Source organism: Hippocampus bargibanti, linkage group LG03 (genome assembly GCF_051943395.1).
Source record: "Hippocampus bargibanti isolate YZ-2025 linkage group LG03, ASM5194339v1, whole genome shotgun sequence".
In the NCBI taxonomy this organism is placed as follows: domain Eukaryota; kingdom Metazoa; phylum Chordata; class Actinopteri; order Syngnathiformes; family Syngnathidae; genus Hippocampus; species Hippocampus bargibanti.
In genome coordinates this window covers 31,779,514-31,794,208 of record NC_142736.1, presented here as the reverse complement: position 1 = coordinate 31,794,208, position 14,695 = coordinate 31,779,514, and the positions used below count along the sequence as shown (strand labels likewise).

At 38.3% G+C, this 14,695-nt stretch overlaps 1 protein-coding gene across 7 annotated transcripts in view; it reads left to right on the top strand.

Moving 5' to 3' along the window:
• The window catches only part of akap13a (A-kinase anchoring protein 13a), a 121,418-nt gene that overhangs the window by 87,180 nt on the left and 19,543 nt on the right, over positions 1 to 14,695 (top strand). For 6 of the 7 annotated variants that reach the window (XM_088993093.1, XM_088993094.1, XM_088993091.1 and 3 more), the window contains 9 exons: positions 3,402 to 3,564; positions 8,102 to 8,169; positions 8,279 to 8,348; positions 9,654 to 9,804; positions 9,907 to 10,043; positions 10,156 to 10,302; positions 11,557 to 11,813; positions 13,051 to 13,176; positions 13,309 to 13,426. In XM_088993093.1, coding sequence (XP_088849219.1) covers positions 3,402 to 3,564; positions 8,102 to 8,169; positions 8,279 to 8,348; positions 9,654 to 9,804; positions 9,907 to 10,043; positions 10,156 to 10,302; positions 11,557 to 11,813; positions 13,051 to 13,176; positions 13,309 to 13,426 — 1,237 coding nt within the window. The remainder of the gene's footprint in view (positions 1 to 3,401; positions 3,565 to 8,101; positions 8,170 to 8,278; positions 8,349 to 9,653; positions 9,805 to 9,906; positions 10,044 to 10,155; positions 10,303 to 11,556; positions 11,814 to 13,050; positions 13,177 to 13,308; positions 13,427 to 14,695) is intronic. The other variant, XM_088993089.1, reaches the window with a different exon arrangement.

The window sequence follows — 14,695 nt, the reverse complement described above, 5'->3', positions numbered from 1 at the left end:
TGAACTACAGTAGACAAACGGTGATTAAAAAAAATGTTCATTAAACTGATGTTGACTGCAAAATATGCATGAGGCTGCCAATGGGCCTCCGGGTTCTAAGTCTGAGAGCCCTTCTCTCAATTATCCATAAGCGTAAATAAGTGTCTGTATGTGCCCTGGAATTGATCGGCAGCCTGTCCAGGGTGCATCCAGCTTCTTTTACCAAATCTTAACTAGGATAAACTCCCAACTCATCCACCATTTTGATCGTATGGACGCACCACTCGCGACACAACACTACCAATACTATTTTTTTCTTTCAAGAGACTGGCCACCTCACAAGCCGCCATGTGCAAAAACTGGCTTTTGACAGCGGTGGTGTCGTCATAGCTGCAACAGCAAAAAGGGGTTCATTGCAGAAGTGTCAGGCTCACTTCCTTTTTGTCACTCGGCGCAATGGCGTCTCGCTGCTGCTTTTTGTAGCCACCGTCACCACTCAGCGATGTCATGCAGGAGGCTAATGCGGAGCCATGGCTTCTCGCTGAGGAGGTGGAAGGGCTGGCATCAGGTAGGGGATGACTGTGTTCATGCTATGAGGGTGCCGGGCGACTTGACTTTTCATGCTTTTTGTACTGACCTCTCCATTGGAGCTCTCGGGCTTTTCATAGTGTTTTTAAATGTATTGCCTTGTGTTTTTTTTTTCTTTCTGCTCTTCGACTGTCTCTGAAATGGAAAACCCATAGTCTCGTATCAGACTTGTTGACGTCTTTCATTGTCAGTCAATGGTTGTGGCAGGAAGTGCAAGTTTCGAAATGGTCCGACCGTCAGGAGTTGAAAATAATGTAAACTCAAATCATGTCCCCAAAATTAAAGTCGGCTGGCATTTTTGAGTCACCTTTACAATACAGTACATCTTGATTTTTTTAGTGCTTTACCAACAGCTAAAACTGTAACAAAGTGCTTATCATAAACAACTATCATACACAGGAAACAGAAGTCACAAAGATGGTAGAAAGCACCAGGGAGTAAAACTAATATCAAGTCTGATATAGTCTCATTTAAATACAGTGATACCTCGGTTTACAAACCCCTTGGCTTACGAACTTTTCCGTTTACGAACGTTACATTTATGATAATTTTACCTTGGCATATGAACGTTACCTTGGCATACAAACTTTTTTTCGTACACGGAGCTGCCTCAATGAGTGATGTGTCTTTCGCGAACGAGCCTGTTTTTCCCGCACCCACTCTTTGGTTAAAGCCACGTGATTGGTCAAGAATGCAGCAGTGAGGGGGGCCGGGAGGGGTTAAACATTAAAGAGACAGGCAGACAACAGTGAGCGAGTTCCAACTTTGATAGTTCAAAGGCGGAGTGTAGACTGCAAGGTTAAAATATCCCATCAATCAGGCCCGCACAAGCCATCTGTACACTTGATGCAAAAAGCTATCGACCCAGAATTCCTCAAGATGGTGAAAGAAGAAGGTTACGTTCCTCATCAAGTGTTTAATGCTGATGAAAGCGGCCACTCCATTCCATCAAGCCGTCAACGACCATCACAAAGGTAAATAAAACAACATTATTATACAGTACAGTTTATTTCTTTAATTATAATACCATGGCACATTTATTATACATAAAATAACATATATTTTGTGTAGTTTTAAGGCTTCGAAAATTAGAAAGTAGAAAATGCTGGTTTTTATGGGGACCTAGGAACGGATTATTCTCATTTTAATGGTTTCCTATGGGAATATAATTTTTGGGATACACACTTTTCGCCTTACACACAGTCTGGGAACCAATTAAGTTCCTAAGCCATGGTATCACACAAAACATAAAGGGCATCGTAAAAACTACATAGCGGTCCCTATTGTCGGCAATGGTTCAGAATGACAGTGTAACATGACTCCGGTCTCCTCCCGGGAAGTGTGACAGCTGACAGAGATGTTCCGTCTGGGAATTAGTTTTTCCCCCCACTCCCCCCCACTGTTATATACACAGTCAGATAGAAGGATGACGTCATCCCTTCGCTGTTTCAGCCGTTGCAATTCCGATGAAGTGATGTGGAGAAGAACAAGAGCCGCTATTCTCACGGCTTGACGTCACATAGCATCCCAAACCCAAAGGAAATCGACGAGGCAGAGTTTCCATAGCTCAAGTTAACGAGGCAACAACTTCTGGCACAAATCTCAGAAGGAATGAGAAATTTACAGGGGTGGGGAATCAAAATCTGGTCACTGAGACTTCACGTTAAAACTTGTGCACAGTGAGCATCGAAACCTCGCCAAGAATCTTGTCACGCAGCTCTTAATAATAATAATAATAATAATAATAACAATCCACTTCATTTCTAAGCGCCTTTCAAAACTTCACTTTAGAGTCACAGGATAAGTTTTTCTGTGGGTCAGCAGCGGCAGCCACATGCGCCAGCGTTCACCCAACCCGGAAGTAACTCAAATACATAGAAAGCTAACTAGCCAGCGGCTATCTGGCTATTTATAGCTACTTGTTAGCTCTCCATTAGCTAGCTGGCTAGCTTTAAGCTCTCTAGCTGGCTGGCTGTTGGCTATTTATTAGCTATTTATGAGCTATCCATTAGCTAGCTGGATAGCTATTAGCGGTCTAGTTAGCTGGCTGTAAACTGTCTAGCTTTTGGCTATCTGGCTATCAATTAGCTATTTATGAGCTATCCATTAGCTAGCTGGATAGCTATTAGCTATCTAGTTAGCTGGCTGTAAGCTGTCTAGCTGTTGGCTATCTGGCTATCAATTAGCTATTTATGAGCTATCCATTAGCTAGCTGGATAGCTATTAGCTCTCTAGCTGGCTGGCTGTAAGCTATCTAGCTTCTGGCTATCTATTATTATTTTATGCATTTTCTAGGACGCTACATTGGAGTCCTGATGGCTCAAATAGATCCGTAAGAACTTCTTTAATCGATTGCAAACATGTATGCTTTCCTCTTCAGAACTATTTGAATCACATTAATAACTGGGTGAGTAACTAGAAAGCATGTTCTCCAAATCTGAAGCCATTGTTTTGATCCTGGAGCAAGGCGACGCACTGACGTGACGTCACGAGCAAGGGGGCGGGACATTCTGAAACTCGCCGTTTCCGTGGTCATTTTGAAGTACTTTAAGTCATTTTTATTGGTGCTTTGCATTTGACTAAAAAAATATCAACCTGCGTGTTTTGGGTATTTTAGATGCTATAAAACGTTTTTCTGATGTCAGTTAGGAAACCAAAAAAATGGTGTCGGTTGTCCTTTAATTCTCCAGGACTCCCCGTCGGGGCGGTTATAAATCCTCTCAGTTGGATTCCGACGAGGAATTTCCATTCATTGAAGCATTTTTTTCCCCCTCTACTGTCATTCTCAAAAATCACATTTTTTGCTTGTTTGCCATTGTGCTCCACCTGTGCAGGAAAAAGAGAGGGACAAAAAGGAGAAGGAGGCCAAGGAAAAGGAGAAAAAGGCAGTCAACGGGCACCACTTTGCCGCAATAAGCGCCAGCCAGGCGCCACCGTGCTCCCACTGCTTCCAGTGTAATAAGGTCCTCAGCAACAAGGAGCTCTTCCAGTGCACGTGTAAGTAGCACCACATGTCCTCATTGGGGCTTTTTTTTTTGTTTGTGTGTCGCCCCTTACGCAATGTAATGAGATCCCACCCACGAGTTGCATGCCTTCATGGTTAAAATGGAGCTCAACTTCTGAGGTGGAGGTGTTCGGATAAAACCTTTAATTGTTATTGTGGGAAGGTTAGCACCTTTGCCCCTGTGTGCAGTTTGCACATGTTCATCTATCTGCCATTCATCCATAGTTTTCTTTTTATTTATATTTTCACTTACTTGAATATATATGTGTGTGTGTGTGTGTGTGTGTGTGCGCGTGTGTGTGTGTGCGTGTGTGCGTGCGTGTGCGTGCGTGTGTGTATGTATGTATGTATGTTTATTTCTTTCTTTCTTTCTTTATATTTATTTATTTTTAACTTGACTGATTTTCCCCCCATTATTTTAACCCTCTGTTGTATGTTTATCTTTTGTATTGAATTTATTTCACTTTTTTTCACGTTGTTTAATATCACTAAAATATTTGTAATAATAATAATAATAATAATAATAATAATAATAATAATAATAATAATACATTATGGTAATTATTATTTTTTGTTTTTTATTTTAATGTCTTTCAGGTGGGATTTTTTGTTTCACTAAAATATTTTAATAATAATAATAATAATAATAATAATAATAATAATAATAATAATAATAATAATAATAATACATTATGGTAAATATTATTTTTTTAGTTTTTATTTTAATGTCTTTCAGGTGGGATTTTTTATTTCACTAAATATTTTAATAATAATAATAATACATTATGGTAAATATTATTTTTTTTAGTTTTTTATTTTAATGTCTTTCAGGTGGGATTTTTTATTTCACTAAAATATTTTAATAATAATAATAATACATTATGGTAATTATTATTTTTTTAGTTTTTTATTTTAATGTCTTTCAGGTGGGATTTTTTATTTCACTAAAATATTTTAATAATAATAATAATAATAATAATACATTATGGTAAATATTATTTTTTTAGTTTTTTATTTTAATGTCTTTCAGGTGGGATTTTTTATTTCACTAAAATATTTTAATAATAATAATAATAATAATAATAATAATAATAATAATAATACATTATGGTAAATATTATTTTTTTAGTTTTTTATTTTAATGTCTTTCAGGTGGGATTTTTTATTTCACTAAAATATTTTAATAATAATAATAATAATAATAATAATAATACATTATGGTAAATATTATTTTTTTAGTTTTTTATTTTAATGTCTTTCAGGTGGGATTTTTTATTTCACTAAGATATTTTAATGATAATAATAATAATAATAATAATAATAATAATAATAATAATAATAATACATTATGGTAAATATTATTTTTTTAGTTTTTTATTTTAATGTCTTTCAGGTGGGATTTTTTATTTCACTAAAATATTTTAATAATAATAATAATAATAATAATAATAATAATAATAATACATTATTGTATTGTATTTTTTTAAATGTCTTTCAGGTCTGTTTTTTTATTTCACTATAATATTTTTAATAATAATAATAATAATAATAATAATAATAATAATACATTGTATTTTTTTGTTTTGTTTTTTATTTTAATGTCTTTCAGGTGTTTTTTTATTTCACTAAAATATTTTTAATAATAATAATCATCATCATCATCATCATCATCATCATCATCATCATCAATAATAATAATAATAACAATAATAATAATAATAATAATAATAATAATATATTTCATGTATAAGCGCCTTTCAAAACTCTCAAGGACACTTTACAGTCACTGGATTTTTTTTTTCTGCGGGTGAGCAGCGGCAGCCACATGTGCCAGCATTCACCCAACCTGGAAGTAACACACACACCTCTAACTCAAATATTTTTTGTTGCATTGATCTTTTTTTTTTTGTATATTGTATTTAAATAGTACTCTATGACATTCGACTCAGCATGATTCCGTCTTGATATTGGTTTCACTCCCTGGTGCTTTCTACTATCTTTGTGACTGCTTTATTTCTTGTATATGATAGCTGGCCATGTTAAGCGCTTTGTTACAGCTGTTGTTAAAGCGCTATATAAATCCATATGTAATGTATTATAGTATTTTATCGTCTATTTACTTTTTTCTTTTACATTACAGCCAACAAAAAATTAACATTGGTGCGCAAGAATCATTAGCTATGTATTGGCTGATGGTTTCCAAAAACAGCTGCAAAATTAATCACAAATGTGTTTTTTGTGACGAAGGCGGCAACGAAAAGGAAGAAAGACGATGTCACCACTTGCGCAAGATTTTGGCGCAACAGTCTAAAAAAAAAAAGCAGAAAGCAGCTTTCTACTCATATTTGTTTTCTGAGGGTGTTTCCAGGCAGATGCAGACCTGGAAGACTTTCACACACTTGCTCTTTTGTGTGAGCTGAAGGCAATGTGCAGGCCCTGCCCATGCAAGAACTCATAAAAAAAAAAGCTCTCGTAAAATCATTTAAGAGGAGAAAATGGCCACGGGACATTGAGTAATCGTAGGCATGATGTGGCATCATTTGCAAGGTGGGAAAAGATGTACCCCCAAAAAAGCAAAACGTGGCATATTAAACACTTACAAATTAAACAAAAAAAAGTACATAAAAACACGGTAATGACACAAAACACTAAATAATGCTGTGACCACAATAATAACAAAATTAGTACCCCAAAAAAGCAAAATGTGGCATTTAAAACAATTACAAATTAAACAAAAAAAGTACATAAAAACATAGTAATGACACAAAACACTAAATAATGCTGTGACCACAATAATAACAAAATTAGTACCCCAAAAAAGCAAAATGTGGCATATTAAACACTTACAAATTAAACAAAAAAAGTACATAAAAACACGGTAATGACACAAAATACTAAATAATGCTGTGACCACAATAATAACAAAATTAATATACAAAAATGTTTTTTTTTAATGTATAGCGTATTTTCCGGTGTATAAGGCGCACCCAAAAGCCTTGATTTTCTTCCCTCCACCTTCTCCACAGGTGCACCTTACATGTGTATTAAGTAATATTGAGCCACAACATGTGGTGTGCCTTATATTTGGAAAACATTTATCTATTTATAAAATACAGTATTTAAAAACTTTTTTCATTCTTTGGAGGTGTACCTTATAGTCCGGTGCGCCTCATACAGTGATACCTCGGTTTACAAACCCCTTGGCTTACAAACGTTTCAGTTTACAAACGTTAAATTTATGACAATTTTACCTTGGCATACAAACTATTTTTCGGGATGCACACAATGAGTGATGTGTCGTTCGCGAACGAGCCTGTTCTCCGAACAAGAAAATGGCAGCCGGCTTGTTTTGGTCATCTATTCCCCGCCTCCAGTCATCGGTTAAAGCCATGTGATTGGTCAAGAATGCAGCAGGGAGGGGACGTGGTTTAAACATTAAAGAGACAGGCGGACGACAGAGTGTGACAAAATGGATAGGAAGCAGTGGAATTTGGACTCGTTTCAACTTTGATAGTTCAAAGGCAGAGTGTCGACTGCAAGGTTAAAATTCCCATCAATCAGGCTCCACAAATAACCCACACTAGCCATCAGTTCAATTTGAAATGAAAAGACAAGCAAGGGAACCAGCTATTAACGATGTTTCTAGTGTGTCTTGCTTGCATCTGTTGCTGTTGCAATATCACAACTTCAGAAGATGTACAACCCAGAGCTCCTTGAGACACTTTATGCAAAATGCTATCTATTCCATCAAGCCATCAATGACCATCACAAAGGTAAATAAAACGACTTTATTATACTGTACTGTTTATTTCTTTCATTATAATACCATATCACATTTATTATATTATAGATAGATATAGATATATTTTGCGTAGTTTCAAGGCTTAGAAAATTAGAAAGTAGAAAATTCAGTTTTATGGGGACCTGGGAACGGATTATTCTCATTTTAATGGTTTCTTATGGGAAATGAATTTTTGGGATGCACACTTTTCGCCTTACACACTCTGTCTGGGAACCAATTAAGTTCGTAAGCCAAGGTATCACTGTATATGTAAGCAATGTCAGGCCGACTTTTTTCCGCCGCCTGTGTCGTTGCCATTTACTGAATCCAAAGACTTTACAGGCAGTATGAAGGATGTTACTAGCACGTGAACTCGGGCGACAGGAACTTACGTGATTTTCGTTCAGTCAAATCCTCTCTAAGTGTGCCTTTTTAGCACTTTTCAATAGTAGCGTTAGAGGGAGAGATGATGTATGAGTCTCCATTGGAAACAAGAGTATGTTTGTCCTCCAAACTCCAGACCAAATCACAATTTGGCAATCTCCCGATGACTGAGAAACTTTCCCATGCAAAGCAACGGCTGTGTTTTTCAGCCATTTTAGAAACCCCACACCCCCTACCCCCAATCCCCCATTATTACCCTGTCTTGCATCACGCACCACAATCTGCTTTTCATTACAGGGTCGGTTTTCCATCCACCACACCTTTTTTTTTTTTTAATCTGTCGTTCTCCCACTTTTTCTTTCCAGACTGCAATGCCTGCGTGCACAAGGGATGCAGGGACGGTCTGGCCGTTTGTGCCAAGGTGAAGATGAAGGTAAAAAATAAAGTTCTCTGATGTGTTGTCCTGTTGACCAATACTGACGCTCTGTCTGTCTGTCTGTCTGTCTCTCTCGTTTTTTTCTGATCTTTTTAACGCTGGCCAGTTGCCCAGGCAGCATCTGAACACAATGCCAGATTCCAGCTCCTTCCCCGGTGTCACCATGAGGAACAAATGTAAGTTGCAAGCATCAAACATATCTTCAAAAGTGCCTTCAAACGTGCAGTCGTGGATCATGTATCAAAATTTTACATGCCTGTAATGTCAACGTGTGAAACAAATGTCAAGTCTACAGAAGTGGTAGAAAGATAGCTCGATAGATCGATGGATGGATAGATGGTAACGAGCTAGATAGATATATGGATAGATGCTAATGAGCTAGATGGATAGATGCTAATGAGCCAGATGGATAGATGCTAACGAGCTAGATAGTTAGATAGTTAGCTACCCAGCTAGATAGATAGATAGATAGATAGATAGATAGATAGATAGATAGATAGATAGACAGACAGACAGACAGACAGACAGACAGACAGACAGACAGACAGACAGACAGACAGACAGACAGACAGACAGATAGATAGATAGATAGATAGATAGATAGATAGATAGATAGATAGATAGATAGATAGATAGATAGATAGATAGATAGATAGATAGATAGATAGACAGAGAGATAGCTAGCTAGCTACCCAGATAGTTAGATATATGGATGAATGGAGAGAGTGTGAGAGACAGAGATAGCTAGCTAGCTATCCAGCTAGATAGATAGATGGATGGAGAGATGGAGAGGGAGAGAGAGAGAGAGAGAGAAGGAGAGAGAGAGAGAAAGAGATCGCTAGCTAGCTACCCAGCTAGATGGATGAATGGATAGAGAGCGAGAAATAGCTAGCTAGCTATCCAGCTAGATAGATAGATGGATGGAGAGGGAGAGATCGCTAGCTAGCTACCCAGCTAGATGGATGAATGGATAGAGAGCGAGAGATAGCTAGCTAGCTATCCAGCTAGATAGATAGATGGATGGAGAGATGGAGAGAGAGAAAGAGATCGCTAGCTAGCTACCCAGCTAGATGGATGAATGGATAGAGAGCGAGAGATAGCTAGCTAGCTAGCTAGATGGATAGAGAGAGAGAGAGACAGAGATAGCTAGCAAGCTACCCAGCTAGATAGACGAACGGAAGGAAGGAAAGATGTATGGATGGATGGATAGATGCATAGATAGATAGAGATAGAAATGTTGAGCTATTTTGAGATCTTCAACAGTTTGACTTTTGCAACTTTATTTTACTTCATTTCATTTATCGTACATTTGTTTTGAATATAATCTTCTTGCACCAATAACAGTGAGTGGTAGTCAGAAAGTGGTATAATTTATTAAGTCTCTAAACCAGAAAGCTAAAAGGAGTTCCTCTGGGGTGCCTTCTAGACCCCTTGTAATGTTTCAGGCACAAATTGACCGCTTTGCTTCCCTTCCTGTTCAGCATGCGGGACGCGGGAACGCCCCTGGTCAGCCATTTTGTCCCCAGAGGACCACTTGTCTCTGACTATGCCGCAGTCGCGCCGCCACACCAGCCTCATGCCTTTCCATGGCAACAACCTGTCCAAAAGTCTTTCCATTAGCAACATTGCCGGGTGAGTAAGCGGGGGACGATTTCCGCAATAACTGCATCAGTTGATAATATGCGTTCATTGACTTTATTGCGCGTGTGTGTGTGTGTGTGTGTGTCTGTGTAGTCCAGTGTTTGACGAGATTCCCATCAGGGGCCTGCGCTATCTTTCCCAGTCAACTGACTCGCTCAACAGGACAAATCAGGTCACAGAGTCCATGGAATCACTTACTGATGAAGGTCATTACATACCATCGCAACCATGTAAATAAATGGAGACCCGTTATGATGCCTTTATGTGACTTCTATTCATAAAATGGACCAAACAAAAAAAAAAAAAAAAACAGATGGTCACATTAAGATTTTTCTGGTGCAGGGACGGAGATGATGGACAGCCAGCTGATGGGCGAGTTTGAAGGCGATGCCAAGGAGATGGAGGCCGACTCGTGGAGTTTAGGCGTGGAGCAGCAGTACCTCCAGCAGCTGGACCGCAATCTGGTCAAGAGGCAGGACGTCATCTACGGTACTCCCATTACACTACCCCATTCATGTACAAACAATATGAAAGATAAACGTGTGACTTCAAATGTTTACCTGGACAACGACTATGTAAAAATGAAAAACGCAGGGACATATCACAACAAAATTGTCAAGCTTATTATTAACTCATTCACTGCCAGACAAAATGTGTCCACTCCAGTGCAGTAGGTTTTGTCATTTTCACTCAAATTGCAGGACCCACAGAATATTGAATTTTAGGACTATATATACAGTGATACCTCGGTTTACGAACCCCTTGGCTTACGAACTTTTTGGTTTACGAACGTTACATTTATGAAAATTTTACCTTGGCATACAAACTATTTTTCGGGATACACACGGAGCTGCCTCAATGAGTGATGTGTCGTTCTCGAACAACCGTTCTCCTATAAGAAAATGGCAGCCGGCTTGTTTTGGTCCTCTATTCCCCACGCCCAGTCTTCGGTTAAAGCCACGTGATTGGTCAAGAACGCAGCAGTGAGGGGAGGTGGTTTAAACAAAGAGACGGGCAGAGGACAGAGGGAGAGTTACAAAATGGATAGAAAACTGACATTTGGACTACTTTCAACTTTGATAGTTCAAAGGTAGAGTATAGACTGCAAGGTTAAAATTCGCATCAATCAGGCTCCACAAATAACACGCACAGCCCATCTCTACACTTGATGGTAAAAGCTATCAACCCAGCTAAACACAACACAATTGATGAGGAACAAGGTAAAATGATGGCAGAGAAAGCACCTAGAAGGGATCATTCCTCAAGATGGTGAAAGAAGAAGGCTACGTTCCTCATCAAGTGTTTAATGCTGAGGAAACCGGCCACTCCATTCCATCAAGCCATCGACGACCATCACAAAGGTCAATAAAACCACTTTATGATACAGTACAGTTTATTTCTTTAATTATAATACCATATCACATTTATTATAAATTAAATAAGGTATATTTTGTGTCGTTTTAAGGCTTGGAAAATTAGAAAGTAGAAAATGATGTTTTATGGGGGCTTTGGAACGGATTATTCTCATTTTAATGGTTTCCTATAGGAAATTAATTTTTGGGATACACACTTTTTGCCTTACACACTTTGTCTGTGAACCATTTAAGTTCGTAAGCCAAGGTATCACTGTATTATGTGCAATATACATCAATTTAGCATTGTACTAGTTTCGTTCCCAACCTCTCAACATTGTGAATTTCATCAATTCTTGACTCATTTATGACATCATTTCCTATACGGCAGAGTTGATGCAGACGGAAATGCACCACATCCGCACGCTTCGCATCATGTCAGAGGTGTACAGCAAAGGCCTACAGAAGGAGCTCCAACTGGAGCCGCAGACCCTCGAGCGGCTTTTCCCCGCGCTGGATGAGCTGTTGGAGCTCCACACGCAGCTTCTCCTCCACCTGCTGGAAAGGAAGCGTGAAAGTCAGGCAGAGGGCGGGCGCTCGGAGCGTGGCGTCATTGTCCACCGGATAGGGGACATCCTCCTTAGCCGGGTGAGAGTTCACGTGGTCAAACAAAAACATTGAAATGCCAAAATGGTGAATTCATGAGAGAGAAGGGAAAAAAAAAAATCTATCTTGCTAGTTATCTATCTCCCTATCGAGCTTGCTAGCTAGTTAGCTAGCTAGCAAGTCTCTCTTGTCTGTCTGTCTGTCAGTGCAGAAGAATGAATGACTCTCTGTCTTGGTGTTGTCATATTATTTGTTATTATTTTTTTGTTGTTTGTTGTTATTTTGTTTTTTACTTACGTTGAGTGAACACTTGCGCGTGTGGCTGCCGCTGCTCACTCGCAGAAAAAATATCCTGTGACTGTAAAGTGTCCTTGAGAGTTTATAAATGAAATGTATTATTATTATTATTATTATTATTATTATTATTATTATTATTATTATTATTATTATTATTATTATTATTATTATTATTATTGTTGTTGTTGTTGTTGTTATTATTATTATTACTATTATTATTACGTCTGTAAGCTCTCAGTCACAGGAGTGGTCCATCGATGAAAAGGTTTCTTCAGCCGTCATATGTACTTTGAAGGTGTCGGACGTTTCTCTTCTTATCCAAGAAACTTCGTCAGCAAACTTTGCTGACAAAGTTATTATTATTATTATTATTATTATTATTATTGTTATTATTATCGAGCTATCGAGCTAGTTATCTATCTATCTAGCTATCTATCTAGCTATTCAGCTAGCTAGGTAGCTATCTAGGTAGCTGTCTATCTAGCTTGTTCGCTAGCTTGTTTTTCTAGCTAGTTCACTAGCTAGTTCGCTAGCTTGGTCACTAGCTAGTTCGCTATCTAAGTTGCTAGCTAAGTCACTAGTTAAGTCGCTAGCTAAGTAGCTTGCTAGGTCGCTAGCCAGGTAACTAGCTAAGTCGCTAGCTAGGTCATTAGCTAAGTCGCTAGCTAAGTAACTAGCTAAGTCACTAGCTAGGTAACTAGGTCGCTAGCTAGGTCACTAGCTAATTCGCTAGCTAGGTATCTTTGGCACAATGTGGCAATGTGACAAACTTAAAGTTACAGGTAAAGGGTGTAAAAATATTTGTCACAAAATGAAAAATAAAGCAATAAAAGTGTAAAAGGTATGCAAATAAAGTAACTATTTGTGAAATGTCAGTGTAACATGGGATTTTCTGTCATGGTTTTATGTTGTTGTTTTCATATGTTTGGTTGTTACCCGTTTCTCTGCAAATTTTAAATATGCTTTACCCCAATCTTTTAAGTTCTCGGGATGCAACAGCGAAAGCATGAAAAGGATTTACGGCAGATTCTGCAGCCGCCACAATGAGGCCGTCAACCTGTATAAGGACTTTTTGACCAAAGACAAACGCTTCAAGGCCTTCATCAAAGTACGTCCATCTTGCTCTTCTTCGTTCTTAGTCGGAACTAAGAGCAAAATCATCCACCCAAAAAGGAGATGACTCATTCAAGTCAATTTTGACAGTATTTCTTTTTTTTCCCTCTTTTTTTCCTTCCATCAGAAAAAGATGAGCAGCAGCATTGTTCGACGTCTCAGCATCCCAGAATGCATTCTGCTGGTGACTCAGAGAATAACCAAGTACCCTGTGCTGATTCAGAGGATCCTGCAGCACACGAAAGGTCAGACAAATGATCTGAATGACGACGTACCTCACGGGTGTCAAAGTCAAGGCCCGCGGGCCAAATCCGGCCCGCCACATCATTTTTTTCGGCCCGCAAATCAAACTTGTTAAATTCCATGATGATTGCTAAAATCTGAGCCAAAATTTCATATTTTTGGATGTCAACCACAATAAAAGTCATTATTCTTGACTTCAGATTTGAAAACGAGTTATTCATTAATTTGCTGTGTGCTCTATATGTAATATTTGAAGGGATTTAAACATTCTAATTGGTTCCCCAAATTCATAACGGCCCTCAAGAGGAAACCATAACTAGAATGTGGCCCGCGGCAAAAAATGACTTTGACACCCCTGACGTAGCTGAAGTCGTGATTCCCAGGAAATAATGCTCTTTCCCTTATCGGAAAGAATTATTAGCAATAATATATCGTTATTCAACTTTCCATGCTACTGACATCATGACCTTTTTTAAGCGGAATTTTCAAAGCATTTTGATAACTGTGAATCTGTATGTCACACGGCAGTCGAGGTTGAATAAAAATTGGGGATTTTATATATTTTGCTACTAAAATGCACTGTGCTATTTTTTTGTAGTACAGTGATACCTTGGCTTACAAACTTAATTGGTTCCCAGGCATAGTGTGTAAGGTGAAAAGTGTGTATCCCAAAAATTCATTTCCCATCGGAAACCTTTAAAATGACAATAATCCGTTCCCACGTCCCCATAAAAACACATTTCTATTTTCTAATTTTCTAAGCCTTAAAACTACACAAATAATATACCTTATTTTATATATAATAAATGTGCTATGGTATTATAATTAAAGAAATAAACTGTACTGTATAATAAAGTGGTTTTATTGACCATTGTGATGGTCATTGATGGAACGTAGCCTTCTTCTTTCACCATCTTGAGGAATGATCCCTTGTAGGTGCTTTCTCTGCGATAATTTTATCTAGTTCCTCATCATTGTGTTCTGTTTAGCTGGGTTGATAGCTTTTTGCATCAAGTGTACAGATGGCTTGTGCGGGTTATTTGTGGAGCCTCTCTCTCCGTCGTCTGCCTGTCTCATTTAATGTTTAAACCACCTCCCCTCACTGCTGCGTTCTTGACCAATCACGTGGCTTTAACCGACAACTAGGGGCGGGGAATAGAGGACCAAAACAAGCCGGCTGCCATTTTCTTGTTAGGAGATCGGGCTTGTTCGCGAACGACATCACTCATTGTGGCAGCTCCGTGTGTATCCCGAAAAATAGTTTGTATGCC